Source organism: Crinia signifera, chromosome 12, assembly GCF_055691185.1.
Source record: "Crinia signifera chromosome 12, ASM5569118v1, whole genome shotgun sequence".
NCBI lineage: Eukaryota > Metazoa > Chordata > Amphibia > Anura > Myobatrachidae > Crinia > Crinia signifera.
Genome location: NC_139228.1, coordinates 17,967,941 through 17,994,654, shown reverse-complemented (window position 1 = coordinate 17,994,654; position 26,714 = coordinate 17,967,941). Strand labels below are relative to the sequence as shown.

Here is a 26,714-nt window from a genome sequence, read left to right as displayed (position 1 = left end):
CTACATCCCCCCCCCCACATGTCTCATCTTTATGTCAACTGTTGTAGTTGTTTATTGTTTATTAGTAATGATTAAACGGTTGTATTAATTTCTGCACAAATACATGGAAATGCACATGCAGGACTCCAAACTAAAAGAAGTCATGGATGCTGGACATCTAGAATCACCCAATGACACTACCATCAGAAGGAGATATGTATGTTAATGCAATGTAATACAAATGTCGACACCTTTATTAGACGCAAACTGTTAATTTATTTGTATGAGTACACATTGAAATTTCTATGTATTGTATTGATAGGCCTTGAAAAACCAATAAACAAATGTTACAAAAAAAAAAAAATGAATCCAAGGCACCCCTACAAGTATCCCGAGGCACCCCAAGGTGCCAAGTCACACAGTTTGGGAACCACTGCCTTAGGGTGGGAGTGAAGGTGAATTTAGAAATCAGCAGCCCCTAGGCACAATCCCAGACCTGGGTAAGTACCCACTCCCCAGCTCCTATCCCTTGGCACCACTTCCCTCCCCTTCATAACTTACCACAGCCTCCATAATCAAAGCAGTGAAGCATAGCTCGAGAGCCGCCCAGAACCAAATACATGCCGATCAACCTAGTATCATGATAATGTCACTGCTGGCTCAGGCTCCTCCTAATGGTCCCAAAACTAACGCCTCCTAGCAGACAGCAATTAGGCAGGTAACCCAAAATGTCAGGATCTTTTGGCAGATTCTGATTAAGGTCCACTGTCAGGAGCTTGGGAATGCCCCGCTGATGCTGAGTGAGTCTAAGATTCAAAACAGGGAATATAGTGAATGTGAGGTTAGAGCTATCGCTGACTTGGCCTGTATGTGAGTGTTGACAGTGTGAGTGCTTGCTCAAAGAGACACAGAAGTTCTTTGACTTCACTTGCTGCGATAATAATTACACCTGGATGATGTCAGGGTTATATGTAAATTTCCAGACAAATTGGAATGACATATTGGCCAGATCGTACAGTGTCTTCCCACTATTGTGTGCTCCCACCAGTCGTATGCCGTATCTTCTGGTCTGGTCAACCGGAGGATCTCGCATCCGAACCAGTGCATATTAATGAAGTAATCGTTCTGCCTTTCGTTAAATTGGGCATGATCTGGGCAAAAGGGAATTCGGCCTGACCATTGACCCCGATTGCACATAGTCAGAAACTAGCTTAGGGAAGAGACACATTCATCATCACTTATGATAGGTTTAAAAAAAAATATTTCCACTTGCTTTTGTAGAATTCCAGTATTGGTGGGATTCATCATTCTTGTATCTCTTGCTTACATGTTCTTCCCAATGAGGACCACCATCATTATACTGTGGTATAAGGACATAGCAACTAGCTTATTCATATTTAATAATTATAATAATAATAATAATTGTTTTTATATAGCGCTCTTTCTCCAATAGGACTCAAGGTGCTTAACAGAATTAATGTAATACACTACAGGAACAATGAATGTTCGAAATTACGAAATGCTTGAGTAAACAGGAAAGTCTTGAGTCTATTTTTGAAGGATTCTAAAGTGGGGGTCTCTCTAGCTGTGCGGGTGAAATGAGTTCCATACAGCCGGAGTCACATGGCTAAAAGCTCGACCCCCAGATAAATTACGGTACATTCTAGGCACCGCTAAAAGTCCTTCATCTACAGATCGCAGTACTCGGCTGGGACAGTATGGAATCATACTTTAAATGGGTGGCCCAATTTTGTATCTGGTCATGGTGGAATATGGTCTTTAAGTGGGTAATTGATATTTTAGTTGACATTATCCAAGTGTCTCTAGCTAAGATTTTGGATAACGTTGACCTATTTGTGACTTACCCATACAATAAAGATGTATTCTTAAATGTCACATTCGTGCCTACAAAACGGTTTGCCGAGACCTTGTTATTCAATTTTGATTTATAAACACTTCAGGCTATGAATGATCTTGTCACATCAGGATGAAGCTGCCTATGATTACTTTCGCAGGAGACAAAGACTGACTCAATTATAAAGAAATAAAAATTGAATCCTTACTCGCAGATGACGAGGGAATAGGCACATGTGTTTTCTGTTAACGGAATTAAATACCCACCATCATTTGTATACTGTACGTAAGCTTGTTTCTAATTGTAACAAAGAAAAATGTAAACATTACCAAATCAAGAAAGGTATTTATATCAAAATAACATGTTTATCAATAAGCGGCCCTGACACTGCATTTAAATTTGTATATTCAATTATTTTTAAATGACTTGTATCATCTTTCCCGCATCCCCCCAACATACCCACCTCATTATGTTGTTTTCAAAGCTGTCAGTCACATTAGGTTATACCCACAGGCCACAGTAACAGCGGACGGGGCGCTAGTGCCTGCATCCAAGCATGAAAGCCGAGCATATATACGTCAAGTCTGTGAGTTTATTTATAGATACGTCTAAACATTGGGGAAGGTGCGCACACAATACTGTACGATATATTACACTGTAGGAGAGAAAAGGTAGGAACTCTGGCCCTTGTGGGCTATGTAGTTCAGCAATGAATGCAGCAGGATATTCAGTATGTCAACACTGACCTAATGTCAACATTGTCAGAATGTCGACATTGGGATTTTAGATTTGGGTAAAGCTACCATCGGGGGATAGGGATTGGCTTAGGCTGGGGGCTAGGTTTACACTGAAAATCAAGTTTTGACATTTTGAACATGTCAATATTTTGAATGTTGACATTATGATGTCAACTTTTGCAATGCCGACATAATATAATAATAATATATATACCTGATACAGTATCTTACCTGGCGTTTTATTTTTAATCCCAGAATGTTCTAACGTTCCCAACATTCCATAGAAGGGAAAATAAGAGATAATATACAGAGCAATATACAGGTAATGTACAGAGATGCATAATAATATACAAGTAATACACAGAGATACATAATAATATATAGGTAATGTACAGGGATACAGAATAATGTACAGGTAATATATAGACATACAGAATAATATACAGGTAATGTGCAGAGATGCATAATAATATACAGGTAATGTACAGAGATGCATCATAATATACAAGTAATACACAGAGATACATAATAATATATTATATAGGTAATGTACAGAGATACATAATAATATACAGGTAATACGCATAGATACATAATAATATATAGGTAATGTACAGAGATACATAATATGCAGGTAATGTGCAGAGATACATAATAATATAAAGGTAATATATAGATATACATAATATACAGAGCAATATACAGGTAATACACAGAGATACATAATAATATACAGGTAATGTGCAGAGATGCATAAAATATACAAGTAATACACAGAGATACATAATAATATACAGGTAATGTGCAGAGATACATAATAATATACAGGTAATATATAGATATACATAATATACAGGTAATGTAGAGACATACCTAATATACAGGTAATATATTAACATACATACTAATATGCAGGTAATGTAGAGAGATACATAATATACAGGTAATGTACAGAGATGCATAATAATATACAGGTAATATATAGACATACATAATATATACAGGTAATATATAGATATACATAATATGCAGGCAATGTACATAAATAAATAATAATATACAGGTATATATAGACATAGATAGTAACATACAGGTAATGTACAGAAATACGTAGTAATAAACAGATAACATATAGACATATATAATATACAAGTAATTTACAGATACATAATAATATACAGGTAATACACAGAAATACAGAATAATATACAGGTAATACACAGAGATACAGAATAATATACAGGTAATATATAGATATACATAATAATATACAGGTAATACACATAAATACATAATAATATACAGGTAATGTACAAACATACATAATAAAATCCAGGTAATACACATAAATACAGAATAATATACCTGGTAATACACAGAGATGCATAATAAAATACACGTAATGTACAGATATACAGAATAATATACAGGTAATGTACAGACATGTATAATATACAGGTAATACACTGCAGATTATATGAAGGCACAAAATAGAATTATGTATGACTGTACATTATCATTATCGGTATATTAAATGTGCATGTCTGTATATTACCTGTATATTATTATGTACTGTATGTCTGTATATTACCTGTATATTATGTACTGTATGTCTATATATTACCTGTATATTATTATGTACTGTATGTCTGTACATTACCTGTATGTTAATATTATTATGCATATATGTATATATATTACCTGTACATTATTATATATCTCTGTATATTATCTGTTATTTATGAGATGCAACATATTTTCACCTTTTTTGTCTATGGAATGATTGGAAAGCTGGAAAGTTCTTGGATGAAATATGGAATTCCAGATAAAATATCAGGTATGTTGTATTTATAGTACTGACTGCATAATGTGGACATGTGGGCTGCAAATCATCTTTCAAAATCTTGACATGTACTAGGTGGACTTTAACAATGTTGTCATTGATATAATGTCGATATTTACAGATTATTACCAGCATTACTGACTAATTATTTTAGTGTTCTATGTATATAAACCAATTATATATCTAAACAACATACAATTGTTCCCAATGCACTATTTTCTAACATATGTAAATTAACCAGATTATTATATATTTGTTGCACCTTTTGATTACAACCCACCAGTCAATGCTCTACCATAGAATGTAGAAGAAATGATAAACAAAAGGGCACTATGTCAGATATATCACATCTATCTTACAATTCTCATATTTATCATACAATTGGTATAAATCTTCATATATCTTCAATGAACATACTCTACAAACAATATATATTTAAACTTATTAAAATCTAACAAAAAGAACATAACATGAAAACACATAAAAGTACAATGCACAATGTTCAGTTTGTTGGAGGTGAAGTCCCACTTTATCTGTCAAGATGGAAGGATTTTGATCTTTTACCATCCTGAATAGAGTTTGTTAGTGGTGGATCCAGGGGTGGGGCTGAAGCACATTTCAAAATTAAAATAGGGGAGTAACACAACTGCCATTCCAAACGGACTCACTGGCAGTTGATGTGGCTTTCCTATTTAAATTTTGAATTGTGCTCCAGTCCCTGATCTGGAGCTGCAACTGGAGCTTGTACTATTTAATGCTTTATATATACCAAATGCATTTCATCTTTGCAGACTTCAGTAGGGGAAAAGCTTAGAGCTAAAAGAGGGTATGGTTCTCAATATGGTAACTTGCAATTATCTGCTTCAATCTGCTTAGAATTAATTTTCTTTCTCTTTAATTAACCATGAATGTCTATACACCAGAAGTGGATACATAAAGAATTCCCATAAGATATACTTATTGAAAGACACACTCTGTCTCTGTCCGCGTTTCCTCATTGTGCCAACTCAAATCCTATATGGTTTGGAATTAATAGATCAATAATGTCTCAATAAATATACAATGGATCGATACCACATGGGAGACATACATTTGGTCGACAGAGGTAAAGGTTGACAGCTGTATGGAAGAAAGTGTTTAATGGTGAAAAATAGCCTACACTTTTTTTATTATTTAAACCCTCCACCTAGTGCCTAACTCTCTGTCCCCTCCCATAGCATAACGTGAACACAGGGCTGGCGCTACCCACTCAGCAGCTCCTGCAAAGCAGTGAGGCGCCATGCTGAAAAGGCGCTGTCTCCCTCCCTGCTCTGCTAAAGCTGCCTCAGCCCTCACTGTCACTGCCTCCTGCACGCCGCCCGCAGCGCCTGTCTGATAGCGGCCGACAGTATGGAGAGGCTGAGCAGCTCCCTGCACCGCGCACACACTGTCCTCCTCCTGCGACATGCCCCCTCTTCCTCACGGACACTTGCGCTGAGGCATGTAGCACTGTCTGTGAATGCCTGGATGACATGTTATGTTCGGATCCGCCCCCTACCCATTGCTCCCTGCGCCTGTCAGCTGTCAATCAAATGACGAACAGGCAGCAGCGCCGCCTCCCCTTCCTTCCCTCTTCTCAGTGTGCTGTGCCAGTGCCACTGGCAGTCATCAACACTCCGCCCCCTCTATCTCCTCCCCTCTTTTTGTACTGCTTTTGGATCGCATCGCACACACATTGCATGCATGCCGTACGATGCGATGCAATCTATCCCATAACATATGCGATTCTTGCAGCATGTATGGGCACCTTTAGTGCCTGCAACATTTTGTGGACACAGCACTGAGATGGTGTATGCATACATGTACATGCACCCGAGATCCTCCATAGGATCGCATGTTGCATACACTCCCACAATCGGGCTGCAGCTTGTTGCAATGGCAATGTGAAAGGGCGCAAAATGTATGGTTTGCAGGAGGGCGCCGGACACCCTAGCACCGGCCCTGCGTGAACATTTCTCTTGGTGCCTAACCCTAACTGTCCACTCCCATAGCATAACCCTAACCATTCTCCTAATGTCTAACCCTAACTGTCCCCCCATAGCATAATGCTAACCATTCTTTTTGATACCTAACCCTAACTGGCTTAACCCTAACTGTAGATGTGTGCGTATCAAGAAACTCACGGACACCTGTGCAGCTTCAATCAGGTGCTTTATTCTAGCTCTGGCTAACACTGACTGCCCGGCCAGCCGTGTGACCGGAAGTGATGTCATACCTGGGTACTACAAAGACCAAGATGCCTCAGATGCATCTACACTAACCATTCTCTTGATATCTAACCCTAGCTGTCCCCTCCCACAGCATAACCCTAACCATTCCTCTAATGTCTAACCCTAACTGTCCACAGACCCCTCCCATGGCATAACCCTAACCAATCCTCTTGGCGCCTAAACCAAACTGTCCCTTCCATCAACCTAACCCTAAGCTCATCCCTAACACCTAACCCTCACCCACAAAATGTAAAGAAAATAAAAAAAAACACTCAACCATTTTTGTGTTGTCCTTTTGCCAAAGTCAACCATGTGGTGTTGACAATGACATCATCGAGCTTTCAACTGGCTATAATCCCAATTGCATTGTAAGCTCTCAGAAACAGTGTCCTCTCCACATAGTCTTATCCACATAACTATGGTAAAAGCTTGCTGTATTTATGGATTACAAAAGTAAATGAGCCCTCGTCAGTAGGTACTGTTATTGGCAAAAATGTGTAAACCCGTTTGGTAATCCAGTATCATAGCAATACAGCTGCAATTCCAGTGGCGGAAATGGAAAAAAATCTTCAGATTCTCCTGACCCACTGATTTTACATATTGATTCTTTCCATAGTTAAGTTTGAGAGATCTGCTAATTAAGAAAAGATTTGACTTCCCTTATTATGAAAAAATAATGATATTGATAAAATATAATAAATATTGTTATTTATTCCACTATAAAAATGAGGAGAAACAAGTAAAATGTAATGGTGGAGCCCAGCTGTGGTATTACGTCTATTTTGAATGATAAGAAATATATATGTGGATTCATGGATAATCCACAATTAGCTAATTCGGTTACAGTATATTTTGATACATTTTTTGGTACTTGTGTAGTTTCACGGCGGCAGGCTACGCTACGCTGTCAGCGTAGCCCAGCGGCAGCCCTGCGTATTCAGCGTAGTGTCCCAGCGGCAGCCCTGCGTAGACATCATAGTGTCCCCGTCAAGCAGCGTAGTCACCGTACTGTCCCCGCAAGCTGCAGCTCTGTCCCCGGCAAGCCTAGTGAGCGCCTCTTACACAGCACCGGTAACCAGATCCCCTCTGCGTAAAACGAGCCTGAAACATGGCGAGCCCAGCAAGCCCCGTGAGGGGACGCGGAATACACAACAAGTAATCCAAGTCCGCTCGCCACGCTTCGGGCTCGGTGGCTCGCTGTGCTCGCCACACTTTATAATATCAACTCCATGCCGACGTGAATAGTGGGGTATGAACAGGTCTGGAGGACGCGTACCACGTCTGCTCGCCACGCTTCGGGCTGACGTGGACAGTGGGGGTGTTTCAGAAATACATTCACACCTGTCATGTCAGGCAAGTGAAAAATTGTCAATGATTCCCACATAATGTAATAAGCGCTGACACAATGCTGACTGACTATGGTAACTGCATAACGTTGACTGACTACGCTAACTGCGTAAACTCCGGTTAGGCGCAAATGTACACACAGTTGCAGACAAAAGCTGACTATGCTGGTCACGGGAACACTATGCTGATTTGGTCAGGGACACTACGCTGACTACGTAAATGCTGCCGTGTAACTACCAATTTTTTTTAACCTCAGTTGCAGCCAGAGTAGTGATATGCTGCCTGATACACCATCTAGCCTAGTGGTTTCCAAACTCTCTCAATCATAGTGCCCTGGGCCCTTATTCTGTTTGACTCACAAGGATGTGAATTCGCACCCTACCAAGTCCACCAGAACCCGCCCTGCGAATGGCAGGCCGCCCGCCCCCCATTCGCACTCTGTGTAAACATCCATTCGCAGGCCATGGGGAAACTCCCACATTTTTCGATGGTCATCGACCATAAATATTATTTATATAGTGCTCTTTCTCCAATAGCACTCAAAAGATAGAATGAATGTAATACAGTATAGGAACAATGAAGTACATAAAAGCTTTTCTTAAACAATTCTTAAGGGAATTACGGAAATGCTTGAGTAAACAGGAAAGTCTTGAGTCTTTTTTTGAAGGTTTCTTCAGTGGGGGCCTCAAGAACTGTGAGTTCCATAGTCAGAGCCACGTGGCTAAAATCTTGACCCCCCAGATGAATTACGGAGATTCTAGGTACTGCTAAAAGTCTTCATCTACAGATCTACAGATCGCAGGACTCGGCTGGGACAGTATGGAATCAGAAGCTGCTTCAGGTACCTTGGGCCTTGGTCATATAGGGATCTGAAACTCAGTAAGTTAATCTTGAAGATGATTCGCCATTTATAGGCAGCCAGTGAAGGGAGAAGAGAACGTGAGTTATGTGGCTAGAACAGGGCTGGTTGGATCACAGCCTGGAAGCTGTGTTTTTGTACCAGCTGTATTCGGTGAAATTCTTTTGCTTGAAGTCCAAGGTAGAGGGCATTGCAGTAATCCAATTGAGATGATACAAATGCATGTATGACTTTTTTGCAGATCTTCAGAGAAAACGAAGTGTTTGATTCTAGATATGTTCCTCAGATGAGAGAAAGATAATTTGATTGTGGCTGATACCTGATTCTTTAGTTTCAAGCCACCATCCAGCACAATGCCAAGATTCCACACATGATCAGAGTTTTGTAATTCTGTCTAGGGCTCCAGGACCTGAAGGAGCACCAATGAGTTTGCCTATCACAAAATTAGGGATGTCTTTGAAGAAGAAATCCTTGTTCTACTTAATGTAGGTAGTCGCTGTGGAACTTGCCACCTCCACACTTTTACTTGGCGGGTTAAAAATTGGGTATTATTGGTGGTGTGGGATTGAGGAAGGAAGTAGGTTGAAGTTTACGGTGTCCATAAATCTTACCTACCTAAGGCCGCCAGTTGCACATCAATGAGCAGGAAGATCATTTCTTTGGTTTTAAAGTTCTAGTGAACTAAAAAAAAAAAAAAAAAATTAAACTGTGTATTAAATCTTAATGTAAGTGGCAAGTATAAGTATGCGTTATCTAGTGCTAAATGCAATATATAGCATTGATCACTTGCATGATTGCATTGTTTACTGACTGTTTCATGATGATCTTATTATGTTCATATCCAAGACAAAATTCCATAGTGATGTATATGCGCGGAGAAGGTATACTTCGATGCTAATAAATCCGTTTATTCACATTAACATGGCAACACATGATGGGAGAATATGTTTTTAGTAAACTGAGCTATTTTGGCAACCAGGGGCCAGTAAAAGCAAATCCCTCTTTACTACAACATATTGTTTTAGGTTTAATATCATAGGTGGAATTTTAGATTGGAGATTGGGGGATTTTCTTTCCCTTTGCGCTCGTCCACCTAGTTAGCCGAGCAGAGCTAGGAAAATATGTACGAGATATAATGATAACATCTTCAATTGGTTTGCATCATATTTCATTCCATATGGTTGAGTTATACTGTCCAAGCCTATTTTTAAACAATCTTTTGTATGAGGGGATGGAATATATTCAGGTGATTTAGTTTTATTAATGTCTCCTGTGGGGGTTGAAAAACCATCTGGATCCATATTGTACAAACAAGCGATTCTGTTTGTATAGTGTGTGTCAGTGGTATGCAACCTGTGGCTTTCCAGCTGTTGTGGGCTAGTTGGCTGGCACAGCAGTGTGGGGAGTAGTAGTGCTCCTACATCTGGAGAGCAAGATTTATTAAGCATAGGAACATATAACGTGATGGCAGAAAAGAACTGAGCAGCCCTGTCCATGTAGCCTACATGTTCCACACAAGAGTCAGTGTGATCTGGTATAGCCGGCCAGCAGATGACATTATACCGCTCACGTCATGATGCAGCTGAGATCACAGTTTAGTGGTTTCTACACCTCAGCGCATGATGGTGTCTTAGGACACAGACTTTCTTTTATCTCTTGACTTGCTGACTTCCAAAAGAGGTGAAGGCCAATAATATTGCTGCCCAGGTGACACAAGTCTTATGCCATGATGGGTTTGGTGGGGGACAGTAATAGTGATGCCCAGGTGACACTAGTCTTATGCCATGATGGGTATGGTGAATGCCAGTAATGACACTGCCAGGGTGACATTTATCTTATACCATGATAGTATTGGTGGGTGCCAGTAGTGGCGCTGCGCACGTGACACTAGTCTTATGCCATGATGGATTTGGTGAATGCCAATAGTGGCGCTGCCCAGGTGACATTTATCTAATGCCATGATAGTATTGGTGGATGCCAGTAGTGATGCTGCCTTGGTGTCACTAGTCTTAGGCCATGATGGGTTTGGTGAATGCCAGTAGTGGTGCTGCCCAATTGACAGTTATCTAATGCCATGATAGTATTGATGGATGCTAGTAGTGGCGCTGCCCAGTTATCACTAGTCTTAAGCCATGATGGGTTTGGTGGATGCCAGTAATGGTGCTGCTCAGGTGACATTTTTCTTATGCTATGATAGTATTGGTGGAGGCCAGTAGTGGCACTGCCCAGGTCACATTGATCTTATGCCATGAAGGGTTTGGTGGATGCCAGTAGTAGTAGTGCTGCCCAGATGACACTAGTCTTATGCCATCATGGGTTTGGTGGATGTCAGTATTGGTGCTGCCCAGGTGACATTAATCTTATGCCATGATGGGTTTGCTAGATGCCAATAGTAGCACTACCCAGGTGACACTAGTCTTCTGGCACAATGCATTTGGTGTAGGACAGTAATAGTGCTACCCAGGTGACACTAGCCTTATGCCATGATGGGTTTGGTAGAGGCTGGTAATAGTAGAGCCAAGTGGCACTAGTCTTATGTCATTTAAATCAGTGCACAATACTTAACTCCTACTTGCCACAGACAGGGACCAACTAGGAATCTATCATTCAACCTGGGCACCAATTGTAGCGTTCTATTGTGTGGAAGAACAAGTCTCTGGTTTGGAAGAAGAAGGCGGGAACAGTGACGGGACACGTACTGATAATCATATTGGTGGATTACTACTTAACTTACCGCTGTAAATATTTCTGGGTACTACTAATAGAAATGCTATATTATTAAGCATTTGTACAACTCATGGATTATGGTAATGGTGGTATTCTCTAATGTACTATATCATTTGTGGTATAATCCTGCATAATACAACTACAGTAGGTATTGTTGACACTACAACTATTGTGCTGACGTATTACTGGGCAGTAGTATTACTGGTAACCCTTTGCTGGATGTTACTGTTATCACCGCCGTACTGTGGAACACTATTACTATAAATGGTACTTTACCCATGTGTGAGGATCAGCTGTGGCCACTGATAATTAGCAGAACAATACGGTGGCTCTGATCAGTGTACAGACCAGTATTGTGGGTCCTATAATAAAACTGGAAGTACGGTGAGACTGCCAAGCCTGTAGAAATAGAATAATTGCAAACTGTCCCTAATTTCTCTGGAAAATCTCCAATATGCTTGGAACATTCCGCATTTTTCAGTATTGACCATCTGCACAATAGAATTGATGTCTTTCTGCATGAGCGGTGTAGTTCTTACAGTCTGTTCTTATAGGCTAGACTCCATAAACGGATACTTATTGAAGAGGAGTATCCTGGCAGCTGCGCAAAGCCGAGCTCTTTGGATAAACTTGAAGGCACCAGGGCACATTGCTGTTATAGATCACAAACAGGCTGCTCTCCTGATGCCAAGAGGACATTAGCGCATATTTTCATTGGGACGAGGTTTGTACACCTACATTTACATACACACTTGGTGCTTATTAGCGAACGTACATGTTTGGAAAGGCTCACCATGACAACATGAATATTAATAAGGCGCAGTCTGTTTGTCCTCCACTGCCTCATTTTTTTTAAATAATAAGATGAGGACAAAGTGAACAGTTAAACAACAGAATTAAGGAGCAGGGAAAGCAGCTATATAAGTCGTCACGCGTAGATACAAACATAGGGGGTGATTCTGATTGGTTCACAAGGCTGCAAACTCGCAGCCTTGCGAGTCCACCAAACCCCGCCTTGCGAATGTTGGCCTGGCCGCCACACTGCACTGGCTGCAAATTATGTTTTTCAAAAACATCCATTCACAGCCTGCGGGAGAACACCCGCATCATTGGATGGTCACCGAATGATGTGGAAGGCACACACACATCTAAGGTTGCTCAGAGCAACCGTAGATGTGCTTGGCCATTCTGAATGAAGTGGGCGGGCAGCTGACATCTGGTGGTGTCAGGTACCTGCCCCTGGTGCCCACGTCACCGGGCGATTTCTTGCCGGCCCATGCCCCCGCCCATGGCCGCAATGTTGGGTGCGTGCACCATGTAAATAAACTGTTCACCATGTCCGCACATACCCGGCGCTTGCACATGCGCATTGCTAAAACATCGGGCTCGCATGCGAATTCGCATGTGACAGTATGGACCAGAATAAGGTCCATAGTAACATAATATTTGAGGTTGAAAAAGATGAATGTCCATCAACTTCAACTTTTAACCAAGATTTGTCATCCCCTCTATGAAATACAGGTCGGGTATCCCGTATCCGGTCATCCCGTATCCGAATTATTCCAAAAAACGTGTTTTTTTGGAATAATTCAAATTTATTTTTATTTTTTTCCCCCCCCTAACCCTCTTTTAATACTTACCAAGTCCTCCGGCGTCCATAGCAGGCCTTCAGCATCCTCTCCGGCGTCTCCAGCGGTCCCAGGAGTGCTTTGTGCGAGTGCGCGCGCGCGCCGGTGACGTCACCGGTGCGCCTGGGAACTTGCGCAAAGCACTCCTGGGACCGCTGGAGACGCCGGAGACGGTGCTGGTGGCCTGCCGTGGACGCCGGAGGACTCCATGGACGCCGAGGGACCATCGGGGACCCACCAGGGGCAGGTAAGTATGCCTAAAAAAAATATTCCAAAAGCCGGAATATTCCCTTATCCGGAATGCTCGTGGTCCCGAGCATTTCGGATAAGGGATACTCAACCTGTATATACTTTATTTTAATATTGACTATAGTGGTTATCGGTTGAACCCTGATCCCTGAACATTAATAAATGTTTGTCCAACCTTATTTTAAATGTGCTCAATGTGTCTCCTTCAACAACACCTATGGGTATGGACGATATGGAAGAGAGTTCCGTGCCTTTACTGCCCTGACCGTATAAAAAAAACTTTTTTTGTATCTAATGTGTATGAACAGCAGACACGCATAGGACAAGTTTCTTTTCAAAATGGGCAAAACCATGATGCACTGCAGGTGGGGCAGATGTTAGATGTGCAGAGAGTAAAGCTGCGTACACACCTGCAGATTTATCTGTCCAATCCGCCTGTAGGAACAAAAATCTGGTAATGTACTGGGGGAAATGAACATCGACCATTGGCTCTCACACGCTGTAAAACAGAACTGCTAATGTTAGCAAGTGATTCTGCCACCCAGAAAATAAGATCCCGGAGTCACCACAATCTCATTCACAATCGCATACACATATGCAGGCTATATGTGGGATAGGGACCGCTAGGGCAGTCTTATGGCTACACGGACTGGACACAGCAGTAGCGAAGCAGGTGCCGTGTTTTGTACACGTGAGCTAGCAGCTGAGGACAGATACACGCCACAGAAGTGGCCATAACACGCCTGCATTTTTTTAAAACCACTCACCGTTAACTCACCCAAATAGTCACTTCCTGTCAATCATTTCTCCATGATTCTCCTCATTGTGGGCCTTATTCTGGTCGATGCGGTCCGTTCCGCATTCTTTCGGAGTGCGCTTTTTAGCCGTCTGCACATGCGTAGGCAACGCTATGCGCATGTGCCATGCATGGTCTCCGTACTCGTTCTCACTAATACCGTACAGAAATGTCCACCGAATTGAATCGGGAAATATGGGCGTTTTTGGGCGTCATTCGGACTTACACAAGGGCGTGGTTTCAAAGTGGGAAAAACTGGGCGTAAATATGGGCGTACACGAGGGAGTGCACTAACTGTGGTAGGCGTGCATTCGGACAGCACACCAACTGCAAACGAACCAACACGCATGAAATATGCGGTCTTCATAAGCAAGTTTCACTTTGCGGAGACCACTTGTTCTTGTGCTAGGCATTCGGTTCGCCCAATTAGTACGCCCGCACCTGAAACACTGTCAGCTGAACACAATACAATCCACTCCTCTACTCATTAGTCATTATTTACACTCTTTTCATTGCTTCAATTGGAAGCATTGCTGCCTAAATGGAGCATTACTAAATACACAAAGATAACCTAAAACACCACTGCATGTTTGCTATTTTACCCACATTTACACTGCAAGCAATGGTCAGAAATGGCTACCAATAATATAATTTTACATGTCACTTTTACATTCAGCAATAACACCACACATTTGGGGGTAAAAATAACATTTATTAAATTGGTGGAAAACATATGAATTTTCGTGCATGTTATTTGGCACATGCCAAAAAAGAAAGGTAACATACAAATAATTAGCAAACAAAAACAAAATGTATAAAAAAAAATGTATGAGGTTGCCTAATTGCATAAGTGTGTCATGTGTCAGATGTATGACTTCAGATAACAGTCGTGAGTTTTGCGGACATACCCCGCATCGGTGCGTACGGCCAGGTTCCCGTCCGTTCTGACGCTGTAAGACCGTGCAGAATCTTTGTGTGGCCACCGCACGGTTTGGATGTAGTCCGAAAACACACCCTCTTCTTAGAGAGTGAGTCCGTTCGAATGCGGAGGACCTGTTCTTACCATGTCCGCACAGCGTGGCGTCCGGTCAGCTCCGAAAGAATTCGGAACGGACCGCACCAACCAGAATAACCTCCTGTGAGTGGGATTGCAGCCGTGCCCTGATGCATTGCAGTCCGCTGATAGTTGCTCCATTGCATGAACATTGTACACAACGACCAAACATCAATTAGTCCCTTTATTGGCACAAATGACTAATCAGACTAATGTCTGGTACAGGCCAGGCCGACCTGATCTCTCCAGCTGTTGTAGAACTACAAGTGTCAGCATTAGGGCCTATTCCCTAATAGGGCTACTAGGAGTACATTTGCTAAGAAGGGATGTTTCCCCTAGCAACCAATCAGATGCTACTTATTTCATTAACCCCTTCTAGAAGATAATAGAATTGTATTGGTTGCTATGGGCAACATCTCACCTTCAATAGAACTCCCTGCTTAGTAAATTGACCCGGTAGTTTTAACAACAGCTGGAGAGCGGCAGGTTGGCCAGGGCTGTTCTAGGCTTTACCCAGGTGAATGTAGATCCGGACTCACCTGCAATTATATAGGCCCTTATTCTGGTTCACTCTTAGAGGCAAATTCCTTCTCAAATGGACAAAACCATGTGCACTGCAGGTGGGGCAGATGTAACTTGTGCAGAGAGAATTAGATTTGGGTGGGGGTTTTCTTCAAAGTCAGATCTATATTGCAGTGTAAAAATAAAGCAGTCAGTATTTACCCTTCACAGAAACAAAATAACTCACCCAAATCTAATTCTTTCTGCACATGTTACATCTGCCCCCCCCTCCCCAGCAGTGCACATGGTTTTGTCCATTTGATAAGGAATTTGCCTCTAAGAGTGAACCAGAATAAGGCCCATAGTGCACAAAATTAGTGCAGATTCCACCCAAATGGCATTATACATCTACTGCAAACATGTAATATGAACATCTGGGTTTAGTGTCGGATTTATATATCTGCATTTCACAATACTTATGTTAATATTACAATGTTAATAGAAGCATTGCATGAACCCTTGCACAAATTTCTTCTTAGTTTAAACTGCATCTCGTTCATATCGCATTGTGTTTATTTTGCATATGCGCACTCCTGTGTAGTCCATATCACAGGGCAACATTTTATAGGGGTGTACACACGGTGCTATTGCCTTGCTATTCGATCCCTATTCGATTGGGATTAAATTGGGATCGAATCGCACGGCAAGTAAAACGCATTTGATTCGGACTATACAGTACAAATCTATTTTTGTATTCAAATTCGATGCCGCACATCGTGATCGCATCAAAATCAAATGCGTTCAATTTTGATTCGATTTCAATTACATTTTGCTTATATAAGGAAAATCGAATAGAAAAATAGTTCAAATCGAACCGTGTGTATGGGGCATATGTGCGCGCAGTGATTTTTGTACTAAATCATCGCATCGTGTCTGGTTAAAATCTCACCCTGTAAGGAATCGCATGCGATATGTACTTTACATGTTTAAATTACATATTGTAGTCTAGTCCAAATCTTATGTAGTCCAAATCGCACATTGTATAAAGTTCAAATTGCATAGCACACATTGTATAGCTCATATCGCACCCAGCACACATCTCACCGTGTGTGGGCATCTAAACACAACCAATATAATGGTCTTGCTTTGGAAACACTGAAACTTTGCTTTCTGCATAAATGGGGTTAATAATCCAACTTAAATACTCTGTGGTGTCTAATACTGTGAAAGTCATGAAAGTCAAAGGTATGCTGCACATACTTAAAGAGGTTTTACACTTCACAAATCAATTCATTTCTTAACCAGCAATAATACTTTGTTGTTGTGTGACTCTCCCTTAGGATCTCCAGGACGCGCTGTATTTAGTAAGGTCAATTACATATCGCCTGGATATCTGCCATTCACCTTTGGCGCCTGTCTTCATAGTGGGAGTGATCTGACACAACAGCATGATTTCAATTACAGCCACTGGGACGGAGCTCCTGTAACAGGGAGCTGACCCTAAGGGTGAGATTTAATAGGATGAGAGATTCGGAAATGTGAGAGATTTGGTAAGACATCTCCAGTTTTTTTTTTAAGCGGCAATCATTTACACAGCAAAATCACACTGGTATTGCTGTGTAAATGATTGCCGCTTTAAAAAAAACTGGAGATGTCTTACCAAAAATCTCACTTTCTCAATCTCTCATCCTATTAAATCTCACCCATAACCTCTAATAATGGGAAATTATTCATTAAAATGTATTTTTACAAGTGAGAAATCTGTTGAAGGTGCATTATTTTAAAATATGCTGTATGTAAATGAAAGGGATATTACGCAGAATTTTCTTTTCCATTATAGCAGGGTTGGGGAACCTTTGGCCCTCCAGCTGTTGTTGAACTACACATCCCAGCATGCCCTGCAACAGTTTTAGTATGGCCAAATAGCAAACCTGTAGCAGGGCATGCTGGGATGTGCAGTTCAAAAACAGCTGGAAGGCTGAAGGTTCCCCATCCCTGCTTTATAGAGCAAGAGTTCTCCACTTCAGCTCACAAGTTTTCCAACAGCTCATGTTCTGTCTTTGGAAGCAGGTGGGGTAATTACTGACCCAGGAACGTAGATGAACTCACATGTGCATTACTATAGAGACAATACGTGACCTTTTGGTAGAACTTGAGGACTTAAGTTGAGAATACCTTCTCTAGATAGACCAGTGGTTCTCAAACTCTGTCTTCAAGGGGTAGGGTCATACAGACGAAAGTAAGAAGTTCGATGAAGAAAAGGTAAACATGAAAAAGGTCAACATTAGTTTTTCATGGTTTTTTTGGTTGTCTATATTGACATACATTAATATGGACGCCGCATAGGTGCACCGAGTCCCCACGCATGGCGCACTTCACTCACGGTCTCGCTATGATCGGCACACTATTATAATCTAACTCTATGTCCACTTGGATAATTTAATTCTATGTCCACTTGGATAATCTAACTCTATGTCCACTAGGATAGTAAAGTGTGAAAAACCACCTGTTTTGGGACTTGAAAAACTCATGTCGAGCTTTACCATGTCAACCTATTGCACGTGTCGACCTTTTGAACATGTTGACCAAAGGTATGTCGATCTTTTTGTTGTGTCGACATATGGCCTGTCGACGAATAGTGGACTATGACCAACTTTTACAGATGGTCATAGTCCACAGATGACCTGGAAAACATGACCTGTGTGGGTCCTCAGGACTGAGTTTGAGAACCTGTGTTCTAGTACAGTGGTTCTGAACCTCGGTCATTAAGGACCCCCCAACAGTTCACGTTTTTCGGGTCTCCACACAGAATCACAGGTGAAATAATTAGCTCCACCTGTGGATCTTTTAAAATGTGTCAGTGAGTAGTGAGTGCACCTGTGCACCTGCCGAGTGACCTGGAAAACATGCACTGGTCCTTGAGGACTGCGGTTGAGAACCACTGGTCTAGTACATTCTATAAAATATTAGTTAGAACCTTGTTGGTTGCAAAGCACAATCCCTCCACTCGTTCTCTTTAGAAGGTTTAATAAATCCCCTCCTTGGGTACTATATACTTTTTTGATAAATTGGACAGCACGATGGTGTAATGGTTGGCAGCACTGAGGTCATGGGTTTGATTCCCACCATGGCCCTAACTGTGTGGAGTTTGTATATTCTCCCCGTGCTTGCGTGGGTTTCCTCCAGGTGCTCCGGTTTCCTCCCACCAAAAAAAATACTGGTAGGTTAATTGGCTCCTAACAAAATGAACCCTAAAATTAATGTGTGTGCGTGTACATGTGGTGACGAATATAGATCGTAAGCTCCACTGGTGAATTATTTAAAGGGGCACTGCTGATGACATGAATGCACATATGGAATGATTTTCTAGTACTTTCAGGTCCCAATTTACCACCATGCACCTCAGAAAGTAAAACAAATGAGAGATAATGCCACCTAAAGGCAAAACGTAAATGTTAGGTACAATAGCATTATCACACAGCTAAATCCCTACAAGTGGAGGCAACTCGTTTACCTGCACAAAGAAAACTCACTGTTATTGGGTTTGCATCCCATAATAAACAAATGTTCTCAAACACATCATAAATTCCCAGAATATTGGACACGTGCTGTTATTTCCCACTCTGGCGCAAAAAAATATAAAACAATTATAAGCCAGAAACAGTAAATTGTAGTTAATGGAATATACAAAGCCAGTAAGCTAAAACACGTGCAGTTATTCATAAAATAAAAATAAAAAAGACCTAAAATTTAATTTAAAAACATTTGAAAAAGATGAGTTCATAGGGCAATAAGTAAACAGAATAAAAGTGAACAATATATATATAATATAATATATATTATATATATAGATATATATATATATCTATATATATATATATATATATATAGATATATATATATATACACACACAATATTTAACACTACTGAAAGCTAGTGCAAATAAAATAAATAAAGACGAATAATAATTTGATGAGGGCACTTATCTGCTTATTTGGCAGTTTTCTTCAGCATGTCCTATATACTGTACTGCATATCCAAAAATAAACTGGAAGGTTAATAGGCTCCCCCCAAAAATTAACCCTAGAATGACTGTGTGTGCGTGTACATGTGGTAGGGAATATAGATTGTAACCTCCACTGGGGCAGGGACTGATGTGATTGTTCAAATATTCTCTGTACAGCGCTGCGGAATATGTGTGCGCTATATAAGAAACTGGTAATAATAATAATAATGTACAAAAAAGGTATGTGATCATTTACCAGCTAATCCAGGGGTTCCCAATCTTTTTCTAATCACGGCACCCTAGAGTATCCCAATTTTTCCAAGGCACCCCTAGGCCCCAAAAAATATATATCAAATGAAGTAGATTGTGTTTATATGTGCTTCTTAGGTTCAGTTATGTGGTAAAGGGCAGGATTTGGTTCTGGTTGTACACATTTTATGATTGGCAGCCACCAGCACTGGTTTTGTCCAGAAATAATTGATCATAAATAATTTGAATTGGTCCTGGACGACCAACCCGAGGCACCCCTGCAAGTGTCCTGAGGCACCCCAGGGAGCCACGGCGCACAGTTTGGGAACCACTGAGCTAATCAATTTCCCTGAAAATTCCAAAAAAAACAATAAGGACAATTCAAATGATAACTGTTGCTTTTCTTTACCCAGACATGAACAGAAAACACCTTCTCCTATAAAAACTGTGAGGAGCAGTGCTAAACAATTTAATAATAAGAAGAACCTACCGTATCTGTTCTGGACTGTAGATCAGCCATCTGCATATTGTACAATTAGCAATAATATACTGTACTGGACATTTATAATAAATCATCCTATGTGTACCGTGATCATCTCCCACTGGTCCAGGAAACTGTCAGTCATTTATGTACATATTTAAAGTATTTGAGTTATGTATCACAGCAATGATTGATGCAATTGTATGATATTATAAATCTCAGTATAACAAATGCTGGATTACATGACAAAATCTGTGCATGTTGTTTTATTGAATATTTCAACTTAATGGATTTAATTATTTTACCAATTATAATTATTATTATTATTATAATGATTATTATTAATATTAATAATAATAATAATAATAATAAACAAATATGTTTTTTTTCTGTTTTGATTTATGTTGTTTTTTATTTGTTTATTTCACCTCATGTTATAGCGTGGCTACATTAAATGTATCTCTGTGAGAGAATATATAAAATATCCACTAAAAAAATCTCCCATTTGTTATATAAATTCAAATTTAAAAAAAATGTGTAAAAAAAAAAAAAAAGATTATATTTCCTGTTTATGTTTTAATAATTTTATTGAGTTTTATATATATATATATTGGCAATTTGTCTTCCTGTCTTACAGGTCGTTCTGATGAATAAAAAAAAAATGTTTACTTGGCAATTTTCACACCATTTTTGACAAATTCCCTTGGTACTCAAAGGGTTAATTTTTTTTTTTTTTATTTATTTTATTTTTTTACAGTAGAATGATTGGTGACACTGAAGGCAGTAACCCTTTGTTGTACATTTACAATAATCCTACAATAAGTAGTATAGAACCATAAAACCACTGCTTAGTGCTACTGACAGTATACCAAGGATAAACAATGGGGAAATCTCCAGTTGCAGTAGAACTACAAGTCCCAGCTATGACTAACAATTCCCCCCTGCAGCTGGAGAACTATAGGAAGCCTACCTGACCTACAGCATATATAGACCGCATGATGTGTGGTTTATATATTTATTCCTCATGTAAATAAACAGTTAGAAAGCATTACACAGGGCATATGCGAGAATAAATGCAATTACGTCCCCCAGATGTTTCCCTTTTCCATGAAATACACAACTGGATGGACTGATTAGGATGGTGTATGCAGTTGGAATATTTAGAGTTCAGGAACCTAGAACATTATCATTACAATATGATGATAATCATCAGCCACAAATATTTCAGATTGGGCTCAATAATGGGTAGATGCTTTGTTATAAAAATGAAGATCTACCGCCCGGATAAACCATTCTCTGCTGGCACAATCGAAAAAGATTCCATCCTATTATTATGTACTAGAGGTATTATACTGTATGTATATATATATATATATATATATATATATATATATATATATATATATATATATATATATATATATATATATATATATATATATTAGATCAGGCTGCATTATGCTGGATATTAATAAAGCAAGGACGGTTTACAAACGAAATAAAAGAACAGGTTCGCCTTTAAAAATTACGTTCCACAGTACACTGTTCTAGTGCTGACAATTCAATTGTACTTTGGGAAGTTATTTACAGGTGATGAGAGAGAGAGAGAGAGATAGAGAGAGATGAAATATTTTACACATAATATTAAATGTCCTATACTCCCTTGGTGCATATTATTCATGTCAGTTATATATATAGATACAATTTCCTAGGGTTGATCGCATATTGCAAGGACCCAGCATGTGGTTGTCTGGTATGTACTAAGAGATGGATGTCACGCAGAGTCCCGTCACAGCTCCACAGGGCGAGACACGGTCACTGTGGGGAAGGATGCAGTGTGGTCACATCCGCAGAAGTGGCAGACTGTGAGATGTTCTGTGAATCGGGAGACACGTCCTGGTAATACCGTTACGCCCTTTAAACTTGCAACATTAATGACCATCCGGATCGCTGTCGGTATTATATTTCGCAGTTCATTCCCGGATTGTTAGTAAATCTGTACTTGATGAATATTTTAGAGATTTATTGCAGAAATAAGCAGTACTGTGTTTCCATTCAGGATCTTTTCATTGCAAGGAAATACAATGCTGCAGCACATGTAATAAGGTTAAACGCTCCATAATTATCCCATAATATAGAATTACAGGATTTAGAATAAATATTATAAATAAGCCAAAAATGAAAGACGCTGTGTAGTTTTTATGACCTGCTAATTTTATTCATTAAACATTACAGATAAACATTAACAGTAATAATACAATATATAAGACATTCCGTTATCAGACAATCAGAAACAAAATAATAATAAAACCGTTTATACATTGATAAATATTATTATAAAATGATATATATCTTACAAAATATCATCTTTTCCTGCTTTATTCTATGATACAGAATACATACATATCGCATTGATAGTGTGAGAGTTTATGGCATTCTTGCAATCATTTATTTAACAGAAACCACATTGTCACCCCAATTGGAACAATCTAAGTGATTACATCCATTCAGATATTGTCCAGTGTATCTGTAAAAGTAAGGAAGATGTAACAAATGTTGAACATTGCCTATTTACTATTGTACTGCGCCACTCCCGGGAAATCGTCAGATTATCACAAAAAACCATTGGAATAAAAATGACCCACCAGCCACAGTGTAAATAATACTGTACTGTAAATACATCGCACACGCGAACCGCAAGCTATTTGCACGTTGTATTTTGACTCCAAACTTTCCCAGGCTATGATTTATTATAGGATTAGAACATTTTTTATATGGTTAGTTCAAATAAAATATAATAACGTTTTCCAATAAATCCTCAAGTATAAAGTATACTTCACCATTAATCCTGATGTACAGTAATTACTATACTAAGGTAATTGAACAATATAGTTATGTATTCCCAAATAGATATATATGTATGTGTATATATATATATATATATATATATATATATATATATATATATATTTATATATATATATATATCCTGGCAGAATCAATTTGCACACTACTGGTAATATATATATATATATATATATATATATATATATATATATATATATATATATATATATATATATATATAGCGGTTTAAGGTCCACGATAACGCATACAAGGGTGATAAAACATATAAATACATCTTGGAATCAATTGCCAGATAAAAAGTATCAAAAGTATCTTTTGCTGAAACTCGCAATGTAATAATGTACAATCCCTCCCGCAATAACTATGTCACACAGCTGTATATAAGGGTATGTATTATTTATATACTGCGGTTCCAGTATCGCCAGAAATGCGCTACATCCTCACTCAGCACAAATCACAGTGTACTAAATAATGAATGTTCTGCTATCAGTTTAACCATGAATAAGAGATATCTCATTACCATAATTAATTCATTTTATACAGTACACTTAAAATCAGGGTTTTGAGTATATAATGCAATCCGATCACCCCCCCCCCCCCCCCCCTGTAGTTATAATAAGACTTTTATTGTTGCTCTATGGTAATATCTGTTTGTATAATGTTACACAGTTGCCCTTTGATCCCTGGTTGTGTTGCAGCACCGGCTAATTATCCTGCAAGACCAACAACAATTACACTAATTACCCAATGGGACCTCATGCTCTATAAGTGTACAATATGCTGCTAATCACTAAATCAGTATGCAGGGGCACATGGGACTGGGGTGGATTTGTGTACTCCTACCCCACACACAAATACACACTTCTCACTGGTGTCACTGTGGATGTGACCTCTGCTGTCCAGGCCCCATGGAGACAAGATGAGCACGTTCTCTGCTCATGAATATTAGCCCCCAAATCACTGGGGAGCCCAGTAGCCAGTCCTACCGGACAGGAACACACAGTGTGTGCAGTGCATAGAGAGGATAGGAGGCTATCACACACACACACATACAGTGTACACACACACACACGCACACAGGAGACAGCAGATGGATCTGGTGGTGTGTGTGACCCCCAGCTTCCTGGCCATGTGCACTTTGGTAGATGACTCCATTCCAGCACATAATGGTAAGCAGGAACCGTCTCTCGGCCTCAGCCCCTGTATACAGTGTATGGCATTTACATATCTAGATCGATACTGTATGGGTATATGTATGTATGTGTGTGTGTATATATATATATATATATATATATATATATATATATACACACACACAAACACACCAATATATGTATATACATATAATATATTACATAATATTCAGACAGATTGATTGTTATTGTATATAGATCTATAGATTATATAAAATATACAAAGCCTCTACAAGATTCTGCAAATATATTATATGCATTATATAGAATACATCCATAGATTATATACATCTATTGTATAATACTATACATATATATGGCATACAGCTAATATATAATAGTATACACTGTATACATCCATAGATTATATACAGCTATTGTATAATATTATACATTGTATACATCCATAGATGACATACAGCTATTATATATAATAGTATATACTGTATACATTCATAGATTATATACAGCTATTATATAATAGTATACACTGTATACATCCATAGATGACATACAGCTATTATATAATAGTATACACTGTATACATCCATAGATTACATACAGCTATTATATAATAGTATACACTGTATACATCCATAGATTACATACAGCTATTATATATAATAGTATACACTGTATACATCCATAGATTACACACAGCTATTATATAATAGTATACATTATGTACATCCATAGATTACATACAGCTATTATATAATAGTATACACTGTATACATCCATAGATTACACACAGCTATTATATAATAGTATACACTGTATACATCCATAGATGACATACAGCTATTATATAATAGTATACACTGTATACATCCATAGATATCATACAGCTATTATATAATAGTATACACTGTATACATCCATAGATTACACACAGCTATTATATAATAGTATATACTGTATACATCCATAGATTACACACAGCTATTATATATAATAGTATACACTGTATACATCCATAGATTACACACAGCTATTATATAATAGTATACACTGTATACATCCATAGATTACATACAGCTATTATATAATAGTATACACTGTATACCTCCATAGATTACATACAGCTATTATATAATAGTATACACTGTATACATCCATAGATGACATACAGCTATTATATAATAGTATACACTGTATACATCCATAGATTACACACAGCTATTATATAATAGTATATAATGTATACATCCATAGATGACATACAGCTATTATATAATAGTATACACTGTATACATCCATAGATGACATACAGCTATTATATAATAGTATACACTGTATACATCCATAGATGACATACAGCTATTATATAATAGTATATACTGTATACATCCATAGATGACATACAGCTATTATATAATAGTATACACTGTATACATCCATAGATGACATACAGCTATTATATAATAGTATACACTGTATACATCCATAGATGACATACAGCTATTATATAATAGTATATAATGTATACATCCATAGATGACATACAGCTATTATATAATAGTATATAATGTATACATCCATAGATGACATACAGCTATTATATAATAGTATACACTGTATACATCCATAGATGACATACAGCTATTATATAATAGTATACACTGTATACATCCATAGATGACATACAGCTATTATATAATAGTATATAATGTATACATCCATAGATGACATACAGCTATTATATAATAGTATACACTGTATACATCCATAGATGACATACAGCTATTATATACTAGTATACACTGTATACATCCATAGATGACATACAGCTATTATATATAATAGTATATACTGTATACATCCATAGATGACATACAGCTATTATATAATAGTATATAATGTATACATCCATAGATGACATACAGCTATTATATAATAGTATACACTGTATACATCCATAGATTACATACAGCTATTATATATAATAGTATACACTGTATACATCCATAGATTACATACAGCTATTATATAATAGTATACATTATGTACATCCATAGATTACATGCAGCTATTATATAATAGTATACACTGTATACATCCATAGATTACACACAGCTATTATATAATAGTA

The 26,714-nt window shown here is 38.7% G+C and overlaps 1 protein-coding gene across 1 annotated transcript in view; it reads left to right on the top strand.

Moving 5' to 3' along the window:
- Nucleotides 1-4,350: 4,350 nt before the first annotated feature.
- Nucleotides 4,351-26,714, top strand: part of PAX9 (paired box 9) — a 48,993-nt gene continuing 26,629 nt past the window's right edge. Inside the window, exon 1 of the mRNA XM_083167257.1 lies at nucleotides 4,351-4,408. Coding sequence (XP_083023383.1) covers nucleotides 4,351-4,408 — 58 coding nt within the window. The remainder of the gene's footprint in view (nucleotides 4,409-26,714) is intronic.